Source organism: Staurois parvus, unplaced genomic scaffold, assembly GCF_062004578.1.
Source record: "Staurois parvus isolate SC_StPar_1 unplaced genomic scaffold, SC_StPar_1.0 ptg001192l, whole genome shotgun sequence".
NCBI lineage: Eukaryota > Metazoa > Chordata > Amphibia > Anura > Ranidae > Staurois > Staurois parvus.
Window position 1 is genome coordinate 4889240 of NW_028318988.1, and position 14362 is coordinate 4903601.

Consider the following 14362-nt stretch of genomic DNA (forward strand, 5'->3'; position numbering starts at 1 on the left):
GGGGAATAACTGATTCGGGTGATAAGAACTGTTTCGGGTGATCAGAGTGTGGTAGAGGTTAAGAAACGACTACCCCAATCATCCTGATGGCAGTCCTCGCTCCGTTAAAGTTGGCGACCATCAATGTCGCCAGCATTAAATCTGCAAGAGCTCGTGATATGGCCTTAGTTTTGCTCAGTGAGTTTGATGCTGAGATTTTATTTTTGCAAGAGACCGGGATCAGTACATTGGCCGATGTCTATCAAAAAGGGAATGGAGATGTGGTCCCTCCTTTGTTCTCTTGCGGATGAACCTTGCAGCGGAGTTGCGGTGCTTTTTAAATCTGTTATGGTAATGTGCCGGTGGATAATTGAGGTAGAGATGGTGAGATGCTGGTCTTAGACATCTCTGTTAGGGGGCAGGACCTGTGCCTGATCAATATCTATGGACCTCAGTCAAAATGGGACAGGAAATGCCACCTCACAAAGATCAAGCCCTTCCTATTTACATCCCAGCAGGTTGTCTTTGGAGGTGACTTTAACACCACAATTAGGCCTGAAGTCAGGAGAGGCTCCATAGACAGGCTGGGTTATGGTTTTTATCGGACATATGATTAGACAGGCAGGCCTGGTAGATGTGCACATTAAGCACTACCCTGACAGCGCAGGTTTCACATTTCTGAGAGGGAATAGAGCAGGATAGATACAATTTTTTTAAAGGAGAACTCTACTTTCTCGACTCCTGAGTTGAAGGTAGTGAAGTTCTCTGACCACTGTATGCTGTCTGTGACTCTGAATGCCTTGGACACTCCACCCAGGGGAACGGGTATTTGGAAACTGAATTTGGCTCTCCTGGAAGATGAAGAGGTAAGACAATCCTTTGAGGATTTTTTTCAGGCACAGGTTTCTGTTCTGGACTTTTGCAGCAGTGAATCAAAGTGGAGGGAGCTTGTAAAAAAAAAAGGGCGATTGGTCTTTTCAACGCCATAAGTAAGAGTAAGCAGTTTGATATGTATACTGCCTACCAGCACTTGCAGAGGAAGGTTGATCGTCTGGTCTCATATGGAAAAGATCCAGGGGAGATCTCTGAAGTGAAGCTTCTTCTAAGTAAATGTGAATATGACCAGCATGCCTATTTGGTTCTGGAGAGGGATTATGGGAAATATCACTGGCCTGATCCTTACCAGAACTGCAAGCAAGGTATAGAATTTAAGACGGTCATTGGCCTGAAAGACAGTATGGGTTCCCTGGTGAAGTCCAGATCAGGGATCCTGGAGGTCTTTAGGTCATATTATGCAGACCTCCTGGGAAGAAAGGACCTTAGCCAGGACAGCATGGAAAGCTTTCTGGATCCTACTCCAGGATTGGGAAATGGTGCATTGCTTTTGATGAATTTGACAGAGCCAATTTTAGCGGATGAGGTAGTTTGTGCTATAGACATGCTGGCTACCAAAAAATCGCCAGATTTATTGACAGCTGAATTTTACAAGTGTTTCAAGTCCATTCTGGCTCCCTTTTTAGCAGAGGTTTTTAACAGTTGTCTAGAAGGGGGTTAGCTCCCTCCCTCCATGAGGCAATCCGCTGTGATTCTTCTGTCAAAAGATAAAGACCCCTCAATGATTGAGAACTGGCGGCCCATCAGTCTTCTCAATGTTGATAGAAAGATCTTGGCAAAGATTCTCTTTTGGCGCTTGTCGTCAGCACCAGGCGATTTGTTGTCAAGCCATCAGCACTGTTCTGTCCAAAGTACAAGTACCTTTTCAGCAGTTTTGGCTGTCCGTGAAGCTTTGGAGCGATGCAGGGCTGCTGGATGGAGAAAGTAATTGCTGGCATTGAATCAGACAAAAGATTTTGATCGAGTGAATCATGAATATCTGTGGTTGCTACTTGATAGATACGGCCTGCAGGGTAGGTTTATAGATTGGCTGAAGACATTATATAGAGGGGCTGAGAGCTTCCCACTTGTTAATGGTTGGGTTGGACGGCCTTTTGAAGTTGGCTCTGGTGTGCACCAGGGAGGTCCTTTGAGCCCCCTGCTATTGCTTTTGCAATCGACCCCCTCTAAGAAGGCTAGTGGGTACATCATTGTGCAGGATGCCTCTGTGCATTGCTGGTGCGCCTCCTTGGAAGGTCGTGGCCTATGCTGATGATGTGTCTGTTATTATCTCTGGGACTGAGGAGGTGCAGGAGGTGATCTCTGTGATTAGAGCAGTACATGGAGGCTTCTGGCTCTAAAGTAAACCATAAAAAGAGTGAGGTTTTCTGGATGGGTGAGGAGGGTGAAAGCTTTGAATTTCCGAATGCCTTCCCGGAGCCCCAGCAGGAACTTAAAGTGTTGGGCAACAAATCTGATCCTGGAGACTATAGTCATCAAAAATGGGAAAGCAGGTTGGTAGAGGCCAATGCCAAAGTAGCAAGCTGGAAGATATAGAGGCTTTCCTTGAGGGAGAGGGTTGACTTGATCAATACTTACCTGATCCCGATCTTTTTATATGTCAGCTTCATCTATATCTTGCCGGTATCTCTCTATGCAAGGGTCTACAGCTGTATTTTTCAACTGTTATGGGAAAATGAACCTGATCAAACGCAATGTAACTTACCTGTCCAGGCGGGAGGGTAGCCTAGGAATGGTTAGCCCGATAGTTTTCTTTTCTTTGTTTTTTTTCTAGTTAGTATAGTTGTTCGTTACTTTACGTGTCAGATTACCCTGCAGAAGAAAGTCCTCCCTATTGAGGTGGTGGTGCATGATATTCTGGGTGAGGTTGGGAAGATTCGGGGTCTTGAGAAGGGCAGGGAGTCTCGGGTGGTCTGGATAAGGGTGTGGAGGAATATCAGACCTGCCTTTGGTGAACTGTCCATCTCCGGGGGAGGGGCTCTTTTCTTATGCTATTCTTTTCCCTCCCTTAGTTTTTGTTGGTTAAAATCTTCTTTTTGAAGAAGGTCTGCATCCATAATGGGGCGGGGTTGTTTCTTGACCTCTCAGGTTTGATGTCTGGTGTAGTGATGTGAGCCTTAGTAAGATTTATTTCCCCCAGTACTGACATGTTCATTTATGAGAGTTTTACTTTTGTCTGACAGCAGATTTTGCTATATTTATTTTCGTTTTTATGTAAATATGTATATATTTATGTATATTCTGTATATTGATTTTATGTTTATTGATTGCAAGACTTTTAATAAAAGAATACTTGGGAAGAATGCCCCTTACATTGGTGGCAAAGTGGGAAGCGTGTCCCTTACATTGGTGATCAGTGAGAAGAATGCCCCTTACATTGGTGGCCATTGGGAAGAATACCCTTTACATTGGAGGTCAGTGGGAAGAATGCCTCTTACATTGGTGCTCAGTGGGAAGAATGTCCCTTACATTGGTGGTCAGTGGGAAGAATACCCCTTACATTGGTGGCCATTGGGAAGAATACCCTTTACATTGGAGGTCAGTGGGAAGAATGCCTCTTACATTGGTGCTCAGTGGGAAGAATGTCCCTTACATTGGTGGTCAGTGGGAAGAATACCCTTTACATTGGAGGTCAGTGGGAAGAATGCCTCCTACATTGGTGGTCGTTGAAAGGAATACTCCTTATATCAGAGGCTGGTGAGAAGAATGCCCCTTACATTGGTGGGCAGTGGGAAGAATGTCCCTTACATTAGTGGCCATTGGGAAGAATGCCCCTTACATTGGTGGCCATTGGGAAGAATACCCTTTACATTGGAGGTCAGTGGGAAGATTACCCTTTACATTGGAGGTCAGTGGGAAGAATACCCCTTACATTGGTGCTCGGTGGGAGGAATACTCCTTATATCAGAGGCTGGTGAGAAGAATGCCCCTTACATTGGTGGGTAGTGGGAAGAATGTCCCTTTATTGGTGGCCATTGGGAAGAATACCCCTTACATTGGAGATCTTTGGAGGGCTATACCTTCAAACCCTATCATAAAAAATGTTTGTTATAACTCCTACACAGGTGGAATTCAGTGCTGTGCTGGGCGTGTCCAAGCTTGACAAAGGAGCACTCCCCCATGATGGTGTGCATGCTCCGAAACATTGTTGCATCACTTCCGGTGATGCGGACACTCCCAGCACAGTGATGCGTTCCACCTGCGGTCCATCTCAGCCCCAGCTCCGGTTCCTATCCCCTCTCCACCTGCAGCCGGTCCTGAATGTAGAGATCAGAGGGTTTATCCACACAGTGACTTGTTACCAGATCCAAAACTACCTGATGTGCCTGTTATCATTCATCTATCATTTGAGTGCAATTTATGTTGCATGGAATTAATGACATTAGCCAGTGTATTCCAATGGACAACAGATATAAAAGAACCATGGTTAAACCTGGGTGGCTAAATTTGAGCGTAAAGACACATTAAAAAGAGAAAACTGTACTTTGAAAAGTATAAGTCTGAGGGGACATCATCAGCATTCCAACACTACAAAGAATCCAAAAAGAAATATAAGAGCACAGCCAGGGCAGCGAAAACAGCCCACGAGAGACACATAGGAGAGTAAAAAGAATCCTAATTTTAAAAAAATATGTTAATAGCAAAAAGGCAAAATCAGAACAGATTGGCTTTATAAATGATAATCGGGGAAGTTGTCTCCAATGACAGGGAGAAGGCAACTGTGTTAAATACATTCTTCTCCTCAGTTTTTACTATGTAAAAGGAGGGGTATAATAGACAAGACATTATTGTTAGCAACACAGCAAGAATTGTACCCTTGTGACTAACAGAAGCCAAGACTTGAAAAACGTAATGGGAAAATATCACCAGGGCCAGGTGGCTTACAGTGCCTTGAAAAAGTATTCATTCAGATTTCAAATATTTATTTGTAAAAAAAATTTTGAAAACCATTTGTCATTTACCTTCCACTTCACAATTATGTGCCACTTTGTGTTGGTCTATCACATAACATCCCAATAAAATACATTTACATTTTTGGTTGTACATGACAAAATGTGGAAAATTTCAAGGGCTATGAATACTTTTTCAAGGCACTGTACATCCAAGAGTTCTTAAAGAACTTAGCTCTGTCATTACTAGACCATTATTCCTAATCTTTAAAGAGAGCTTACTGACCAGAATGGTACCAGCTGATTGGCGAAAAGTTAATATGGTACCATTAATCAAATAGGGCCGAGATACTACCAGGAAACTACAGGCCAGTCAGCCTAGCTTCAATAGTATGTAAACTATTGGAAAGGATAAGGGGCTATATATAACAAGAATTTGCTGATAAGAATAGTATCATTTGTAGTAACCAGCATTCAATTATGAAGGATCGTTCTTACCAGACTAACCTATTACCATTCTATGAGGAAGTAAGCTGTAATCTGGACAGAGGAAGGACTATGGATGTAGTGTATCTAGATTTCACCAAACCATTTGATACAGCTCCCCATAAACTCTTAATGTACAAATTGGCATAGATGATCATGTATATACCTGAACAGAAAACTGGTTTCAGGAATGCGTCCAAAGGGTGGTGCTAAATTGCGTATCTTCTGTATGATCTGTAGTTGTGAGCTGGGTGCCCCAAGCTGCTGTACTGGGACCAATTCTGTATAACTTGTTCATAAACGACTTTGAGGTTGGTATAAATATTTCGGTCTCAGTTGTTGCTGATGTTACAAAACTATGCAGGGTAATACCAACAGTTAGACAGTTCTGCATAAACAGCATCTATAAACATTTTCTCTTCATTCTTGTGTCCCTGTGTTTGTCCTTCATTTGTTGAATATTAGAGCATTTGAAGTTAACTTTTTTTGCTCACAGATGACAAAGTGAAGCCCACCGAGGAGGTCACCACCACCAGATGTGTGAAGAACCCCAATAAGATCCTAGTCTATATGTACATGTCACCCACCACTGCAAAACAGAAGGAAAATCTGCGCAAAATTGCCATCGAGAAGGAAGCGTCTGAAGATGTAGAGATCTACGTCTGGAAAATGGTGAAAGGTGAGCCTATGATAGAAAGCTATATGTAAACCCTGCTTAAAGACTTTTTAATCAAAGGGTCACTATTTGAACTAATGGGCAGGGAACATCTGTTCAGCCATGCTTCTTGTGTACAGTATATTTGTTTTTGAAAGGTCACGGGCAAGGAAAGGTAACCCATCTGTGCGGTAGGAAAGTGCCAACAGCAGTGGAAATTCCAAAGTCCCTCATGTAGAGCATGAATTCATACTGTGGTCAACCCACAGCTGTCTCCTTGATGGAACAGATGGGTCATGTGAATATCAACGGCTGTAGTCGGGCCAAGTTGTCTTTGGACCTATAAACTAGTCTTCAATAAAAAAAAAGTCCTAGTTGCTTTGTCTACCTGCCTGAATACTGACCATCACAAGGTTGGTATCTTCACTTCCATTATCTAGAGCAGTGGTGGTCAACTTACGAGGTATAAGTAGGCCTCAACTGCAGCCTCTAACATGTCCAAGGGGCCACACAGTATATGAAGTGCTATAGAAGGTGTAGCCATACTGCAGGAGATGGTGAGAGTTTATAGGCATGCTACAGGTGTGGTTGGAAACTGGAAATGTCATAAAAGACTGGGCACATGTTACTGCCACAGATCATTGCTATTACAGTCTTTTTACAAGTCAATGCTCCCAATGCTGACGTCTGGTTTCAATGTGCTGCATGCAAACTTTGAGCCACAGGTTCAATGTCAGGGAACTAGACAAAGGAGTCTTCAAAAACCAATTGCACAATTTCAGTTAAACAGTACTTTTTTCCATTTGTTAGGTTTAGAGAAAACACTATAGGCAAGATTTTTCATTTGATTATGTCATTTCCATGGTACATTGGTTTTATTGGGAGGAAGGTTTTATTTTAAATCCAGGCAAACAGCTTATTGTGTCTTGGATAGAGTGGGGATCCTCTTTTGGGTTTTTATTGCCTTCTGTCTAATCTATCCCATGGCAACACAGACAAAAACATAAGAACATGTTAACCAGAATTACGAAGTGCAGGGACTTCTGACAATGGTGTCTATGTCTTCTTGTCCCAGTAGCAACCACCTCCTTTCCCATTCTGTGTAAAGCTGTTATGAACAGGATGCAAAGGAACATTTCACCAATGGGGTTTCAGACTGTAATAAAACAGAAGAGAAAGGTTCATTCTTACCTACTAGATCCAAAACAAAGCAAAAAAGACTGTAGCTGTAGTTAGGCCTAGTGGTAGGTTTCTAACTACTTTTAGATCTGGACCGGAAACCTTGAACAGTTCCTGATGCAAAGACTATGAAACCTTCTTTGGAAAATCACAGGATCCAACATTCGCACTCAGGTCTTTCTTTAAAAACTTTCATTTTATTTTATAAAAAGAGGGTGATGCAAAACATAGTAGCTCCTGTCCTTGATAGCGACATTTCGCTCCATGACCGGCCCTTTATGAAGATAGGGGCAAATGTACTCTTTATATACCCCCCTAACAAATCACCATAAGATTATGGGGCTCCATCCCATCCTGGCAACTGGTCTGCCTCTTGTTGTTTGCTGATAGAGATGTGGGATAATTCTTGCAATGGGTGGAGCCTGCAAGGTCATAAGTATAGTTGTTACAGTACCCTCTGGCATGTGACATGGACTCTCCCAGGGTGCAGAAACTTTTATTATTATTATTATACAGTATTTATAAAGCGCCAATGGTTCGCTCAGCGCTGTACATTACAAAGGGGGACTGAACATGTGACAGAACAACAACAATACAATGCAAAACATGAGGGGATCGAGGGCCCTGCTCTTTCGAGCTTACAATCTAGGGGGAGGGGATAGTGGTTCAGGAGGAGATAGCTGTGGGGGATGGGGTGGTAGGAAGAGTGGAGGAGGTCGGCAAGTTAGCAGGGGGTGGGGTAGGCTTCCCTGAAGAGGTGGGTTTTCAGGGTGCGCCTAAAGGAGAGGAGAGAAGGTTATAATCTGATGGGTTGGGGCAGGGAGTTCCAGAGGATGGGTGACACCCTGGAGAAGTCCTGGAGGCGGGCATGGGAGGAGGAGACCAGGGAACTAGAGAGGAGGTCTTGTGCGTGCTGGGTGGTACTTGGATATTAGGTCGGTGATGTAGTTCGGGGCAGTGTGGTGGACAGCTTTGTACGTCAGTGTTAGGATTTTGAATTTGATCTGTTGCGCAATCGGAAGCCAGTGGAGGGATTGGCAGAGGGGGGTGGCGGAGATGGAGCGGTTGGAAAGGTGAATGAGTCTGGCAGCCGTATTCAGGATGGACTGAAGCGGGGATAGCCAGCGGCGAGGCAGGCCAGTGAGGAGGGAGTTGCAGTAGTCGAGTTGTGATATGATGAGGGAGTGGATGAGCTGTTTAGTTGTTTCTGGGGTTAGGAACATGCATATTTTGGCGATGTTGCGGAGGTGGAGTCTGCACGAGCTTGTTAAAGATTGGACTTGAGGCTGGAAGGATAGGTTGGAGTCCAGAATGACACCAAGTACTCTGGCCTGCGGGGCAGGTTTGATGGTGGCGTTGTTGGATGTGATGGAGAAGTCAATGGGTTGTGGTGTCCGGGCTGGGGGGAAGATAAGAAACTCGGTTTTGGAGAGGTTCAGTTTAAGGAAGTGGAGCGACATCCAGTCTGATATGTCGCTCAGTAGGTGTGGGATTCGGGCGGAGACTGAGGTGGTGAGGTGGGGGGTTGAGAGATAGAAACTATGAACCACTTGGTCTTCACCAGAGCTCCTGATTGTGCAAATGGGCCAGAAACCCTAGATTTCTCAGGTTGGGCCCACTGGATTTGCCCCACCAGGGAGTAGCAAGTCCAGGAGGGATCAAGCAGGGGTCTTGAAGGGCAGAGAGTAGTCAGACATTCCAGTAAGTAGTAAACGTGGCCAGAGACAAGAGGATGTTCAAGTTCAGACATGGGTCTTGGCAGGCAGCAAGCAAAAAGTAGCCGGACAGTCGGCAACAAAAAAGGCAAAAGATGAGAAAATAGCCAGGCAATCCAGGTCAACAACAAAAGGTAACAAACTTCAGTATTATAGTCCTTGCTCAGGTAGCTGGTTTGAAGACACAACACCAGCCTCTTCATAAGGATGAGTTTGGGTTTTGTCCAAACTTGGGTTCTACGAAGGCCAGGGCATATCCCGCCGCCAAAATGCTACACATACACAAAGGGGCAGTGATAATCGAGACATTATTGACCTAATATGGCCACATCACTAACCTAATATTATTATTATTATTATTATACAGTATTTATAAAGCGCCAATAGTTCGCTCAGCGCTGTACATTACAGAGGGGAACAGAACATGTGACAGAACAATACCAATACAATGCAAAACATGAGGGGATCGAGGGCCCTGCTCTTTCGAGCTTACAATCTAGGAGGGAGGGGATGGTGGCACAGGAGGAGATAGCTGTGGGGGATGGAGTGGTAGGAAGAGTGGAGGAGGTCGGCAAGTTAGCAGGGGGCGGGGTAGGCTTCCCTGAAGAGATGGGTTTTCAGGGTGCGCCTAAAGGAGAGGAGAGTAGGTGATAATCTGATGGGTTGGGGCAGGGAGTTCCAGAGGATGGGTGACACCCTGGAGAAGTTCTGGAGGTGGGCATGGGAGGAGGAGACCAGGGAACTAGAGAGAAGGAGGTCTTGTGAGGAGCGGAGTGTGCGTGCTGGGCGGTACTTGGATATTAGGTCAGTGATGTAGTTCGGGGCAGTATGGTGGACAGCTTTGTACGTCAGCGTTAGGATTTTGAATTTGATCCGTTGCGCAATGGGAAGCCAGTGGAGGGATTGGCAGAGGGGGGTGGCGGAAACGGAGCGGTTGGAAAGGTGAATGAGTCTGACAGCCGTATTCAGGATGGACTGAAGCGGGGATAGCCAGCGGCGAGGCAGGCCAGTGAGGAGGGAGTTGCAGTAGTCAAGTCGTGATATGATGAGGGAGTGGATGAGCTGTTTAGTGGTTTCTGGAGTTAGGAACGCGCGTATTTTGGCGATGTTGCGGAGGTGGAGTCTGCACGAGTTTGTTAAAGAGTGGACTTGGGGCTGGAAGGATAGGTTGGAGTCCAAAATGACACCAAGTACTCTGGCCTGCGGGGCGGGTTTGATGGTGGCGTTGTTGGACATGATGGAGAAGTCAAAGGGGGGTGGTGTCCGGGCTGGAGGGAAGACAAGAAACTCGGTTTTGGAGAGGTTCAGTTTAAGGAAGTGGAGCGACATCCAGTCTGATATGTCGCTCAACAGGTGTGTGATTCGGGCGGAGACCGAGGGGGTGAGGTGGGGGGTTGAGAGATAGATTTGTGTGTCGTCGGCATAGAGGTGGTAGTTGAAGCCGTGAGAGTGTACGAGTTGGCCAAGGGAGGAGGTGTAGATGGAGAAGAGAAGGGGCCCGAGGACAGAGCCTTGAGGGACCCCAACAGAGAAGGGGAGTGAGAGGGAGGTGGTGGCATTATAGGTAACGCTGAAAGAGCGTTGTGACAGGTAGGATGAGAGCCAGGAGAGAGCAGAATCTCTGAGGCCGAGGGAGTGTAGTTTTTTGAGGAGGAGGGGGTGGTCGACTGTGTCAAAGGCCGCAGAGAGGTCAAGGAGTAGGAGCACTGAATAGTGGCCATTAGCTTTGGCGGTTAGCAGGTCGTTGGAGAGTTTGAGTAAGGCAGTTTCGGTGGAGTGTAGGGGACGGAAGCCGGACTGTAGGGAATCGAGGAGGTTGTTGTCGTTGAGGTGAGAGCATAGGCGGGCGTAGACTAGGCGCTCGAGGAGTTTAGATGTAAATGGGAGCAGGGAGATGGGTCTGAGGTTGTTCGGGTCATTGGGGTCCAGGGAGGGCTTTTTAAGTATGGGGGTGATGTGTGCATGTTTCAGAGGGGAAGGGAAAGTGCCGGAGGAGAGGGAGAGATTGAAGATGTGGGTGAGGGAGCGTAGGATGGAGGGGGAGGGAGGTTGTAGGAGTTGTGAGGGGATAGGGTCGAGGGGGCAGGTGGTGAGGCGGGCATCAGAGAGGATCTTGGAGACTTCTTCGATGGTAGTGAGGTCAAAGGTGCGGAGTGTTGGGGGAGCTTCAGTATGAGGAATGTAGGGTGGGGTGGGAGAGGAGGTCAGAGCAGTGGTGGGGCCGTGGGAGAGGGGTGTAGAGGGGGTAGCTGAGTGAGGGGGAAGGGGGTTGGAGGGAGTTTGAGCAGCGACGAAGTCCCTGTGGGTTATGTCGAGGGGGAGAGGGGATGAGGGGGTAGCTGTGTGAGAGGGGACGGGTTGAGAAGGTGTGTGAGTTGCGGCAATGTCCTTGCGAATTGTGTCAATCTTGTTTTTGAAGTGATTGGCAATCTCAAGAGCAGTGAGTGAGGTGCTGGGTGGAGGTGGGGGTGGCGAGAGTAGAGAGTTGAAGGTGGAGAAGAGTCGGCGAGGATTGGAGGAGAGTGCCTTGATGAGGGTCAGGAAGTAGGCTTGTTTGGCAGTGTGGAGGGAGGAGGTGTAGGTGCGGAAGGCAGATTTGTATCGGGTGAAGGCTTGTTGGGATTTGGTTTTGCGCCATAGTCGCTCCAGTGCACGACTGTGTCGTTTGAGGGTTTTGGTGTGATCAGTCTGCCAGGGCTGGAGCGGTCGGGGTCTGATGTTGCGTGTGGTTAAAGGCGCTAGTGAGTCAAGAGCTGTTGACAGCGCATTGTTGTAGGCGGTCATAGCCAAGTCGGGGCAGGACAGGGGGAGGATGCGGTCATGGAGTTGATCAGCTGCGGAGTGGAGGGAGGCAGGGTTAAGGTTGCGGAGGTTTCGGCTGGTAGAAGTGTGACATTTGGAGGGGTAGGCGTTGGAGGATGAGGAGATAGAGAAGGTATTCAGGTTGTGGTCAGAGAGAGGGAAGGGGGTGTTAGTGAGGTTGTGGGGAGCGCAGCGGTTGGAGAAGACAAGATCAAGAATATTACCGTCGGAGTGGGTGGTGGATTGTATGCACTGTGCAAGTGCAAAGGAGGAGGTTAAGTGGAGGAGACGGGCTGTGTCCGGGTTGTCGAGGTTGACAGGGATGTTGAAATCCCCAAGGATGATAGTGGGTAGCTCAGAGGAGAGGAAGAAGGGTAGCCAGGAGGAGAAGTCTTCCAGGAAGCGGGGTATGGATCCAGGAGGAGACATAATATGACCATAGATGATTGGAGAGCTTCCAGACAGTTTTTGTTCAAACCCAATTTTGGACCAAACCCAAGCTTATCCTTAGTGCCAAAATTGTCCTTCAGGTCACTTCCAGGATCATTAGTGTTTGTCAAAACACATTGCAAAACCAGAAATGTTATGAGGAAATTATGGGCTGTAGCAGGACAGGGAGAGCTGGAAGAGGGCTGAAAATGAGCAATGATTGAACGGAGCTGTAATAAGCAAGTGGAACAAGGCTGGAAACCAGCAAAACCTGAACAGAGCTGAAGCAGTAGTGGTTCCCTCTCAAGTCCTTCATTTTACTAATAGACAACTTTATTGGTACTTTTGGAAGTTGCAGTCTATTTGGGGTTTATGTGCGCAGGTGTTTAAGTTCCCCATTAGGTATGTTTTCCCCTCCTTGTCATTGGTTAATTCAGACACTCCCATATGTAGTGATTGGTTAAAGTGTTACTAAGCCCCCAACAGTAAAAATCAGTCTGTATATGCAGTAAAGCATGCTTGTTATACTCACGGTGGAATCTAAAGGCTTAAGGATGTTTGATCCTGACTTCTTTGATTCTCCCCTTCTTCTGTTGTCCCCAATCCATTTGCTGATAGAACAGAGCCTTGGGGTCAAGCTGCACATGCTCAGTTTGGTGTGTATTTTTTCCTTGAGAGGGTGCATGTGATCAGCAGAGGGCCAATCAGCACTGTCCAGATAGAGGTCAGGTGTCCTGCAGCCTCATAGGGGAGAATGAAAACTACTCCTACAAGTTTTAATCAGTGCTCTGCTGAACACTGATAGAAGTCACAAGACTGTTCTAAGTGCTGATGAGAAAAGGTATTTAGCAGTTTATATTTACTAAAATAATTGCATTTCCATGTTGTGTGTACTGTGGGAGACCGGATATAGTGAGTGCAGAGTCCGGGGAGAGCGGATATAGTGAGTGCAGGGTCCGGGGAGAGCGGATATAGTGAGTGCAGGGTCCGGGGAGAGCGGATATAGTGAGTGCAGGGTCCTGGGAGACCAGATATAGTGAGTGCAGGGTCCTGGGAGACCAGATATAGTGAATGCAGGGTCCTGGGAGATCAGATATAGTGAATGCGGGGTCCGGGGAGAGCGGATATAGTGAATGCAGGGTCCAGAGAGACCAGATATAGTGAATGCAGGGTCCAGGGAGACCAGATATCGTGAATGCAGTGTCCGGGGAGACCAGATATAGTGAATGCAGGGTCTGGGGAGACCAGATATAGTGAATGCGGGGTCCTGGGAGACTAGATATAGTGAGTGCAGGGTCCTGGAAGATCAGATATAGTGAATGCAGGGTCCGGGGTAACCAGATATAGTGAATGAAGGGTCTGGGGAGACCAGATATAGTGAATTCAGGGTCTGGGGAGACCAGATATAGTGAATGTAGGGTCGTGGGAGATCAGATATAGTGAATGCAGGGTCTGGGGAGACCAGATATAGTGAATGCAGGGTCTGGGGAGACCAGATATAGTGAATGCAGGGTCGTGGGAGATGAGATATAGTGAACGCAGCGTCCGGGGAGACAAGATATAGTGAATGCGGGGTCCAGGGAGACCGAATATATATATATTTGTATGATGTATGATGATTTAGAAAAGTTTATTGATATAAAAAATATTTGATCTTAAAAAAGTAAAATATATATATATATATATATATATATATATATATATATATATATATATAATTTTTTTTTTTTTTTTTGTATGATGATTTAAAATAGTTTATTTTTTTAAAATTAATTATTTTTTTTATATTAATAAACTATTTTAAATCATCATACAAAAAAACAAATAAAATATACATATATATATATATATATATATTTTTTTTTTTTTTTTTTTTAAATAAAAATTTTTTATATTAATAAATATATATATATTTATATATATATATATATATATATTTATATATATATATATATATATGTGTGTGTGTATATGTGTATATATATATATATGATGATTTAAAATAGTTTATTGATATATTTATTTTTTGCCTGTTTTGTTTTTGTTTTTTTTAACATGCGATCAGCAGCGGAGGACTAGAAGGTCCTCTTGCTTGTTTCCCAGCAGACAGGCTGCATATTGATTAGGAAAAAAATGTACTTAGATGTTTTTTTAATTAAAATAACTACAGTTCCTTCGTCCCATATATAAAAAGAGAAGTTACAATGTAGATTAAACAGTGTGTGTTTAGTATTACTTTAAATGAAACCAAGAATGATAATGGCCAGAGAAGAAGCATAGAAAGTAAAAATTGTAGTGGCCCTTTCAATTAGTGGTTGGTGTGGGCAGGAGGT

At 45.3% G+C, this 14362-nt stretch overlaps 1 protein-coding gene across 1 annotated transcript in view; it reads left to right on the plus strand.

Moving 5' to 3' along the window:
* The window catches only part of CHRDL2 (chordin like 2), a 157480-nt gene that overhangs the window by 126083 nt on the left and 17035 nt on the right, over positions 1-14362 (plus strand). The window contains exon 9 of the mRNA XM_089659844.1: positions 5746-5928. Coding sequence (XP_089515970.1) covers positions 5746-5928 — 183 coding nt within the window. The remainder of the gene's footprint in view (positions 1-5745; positions 5929-14362) is intronic.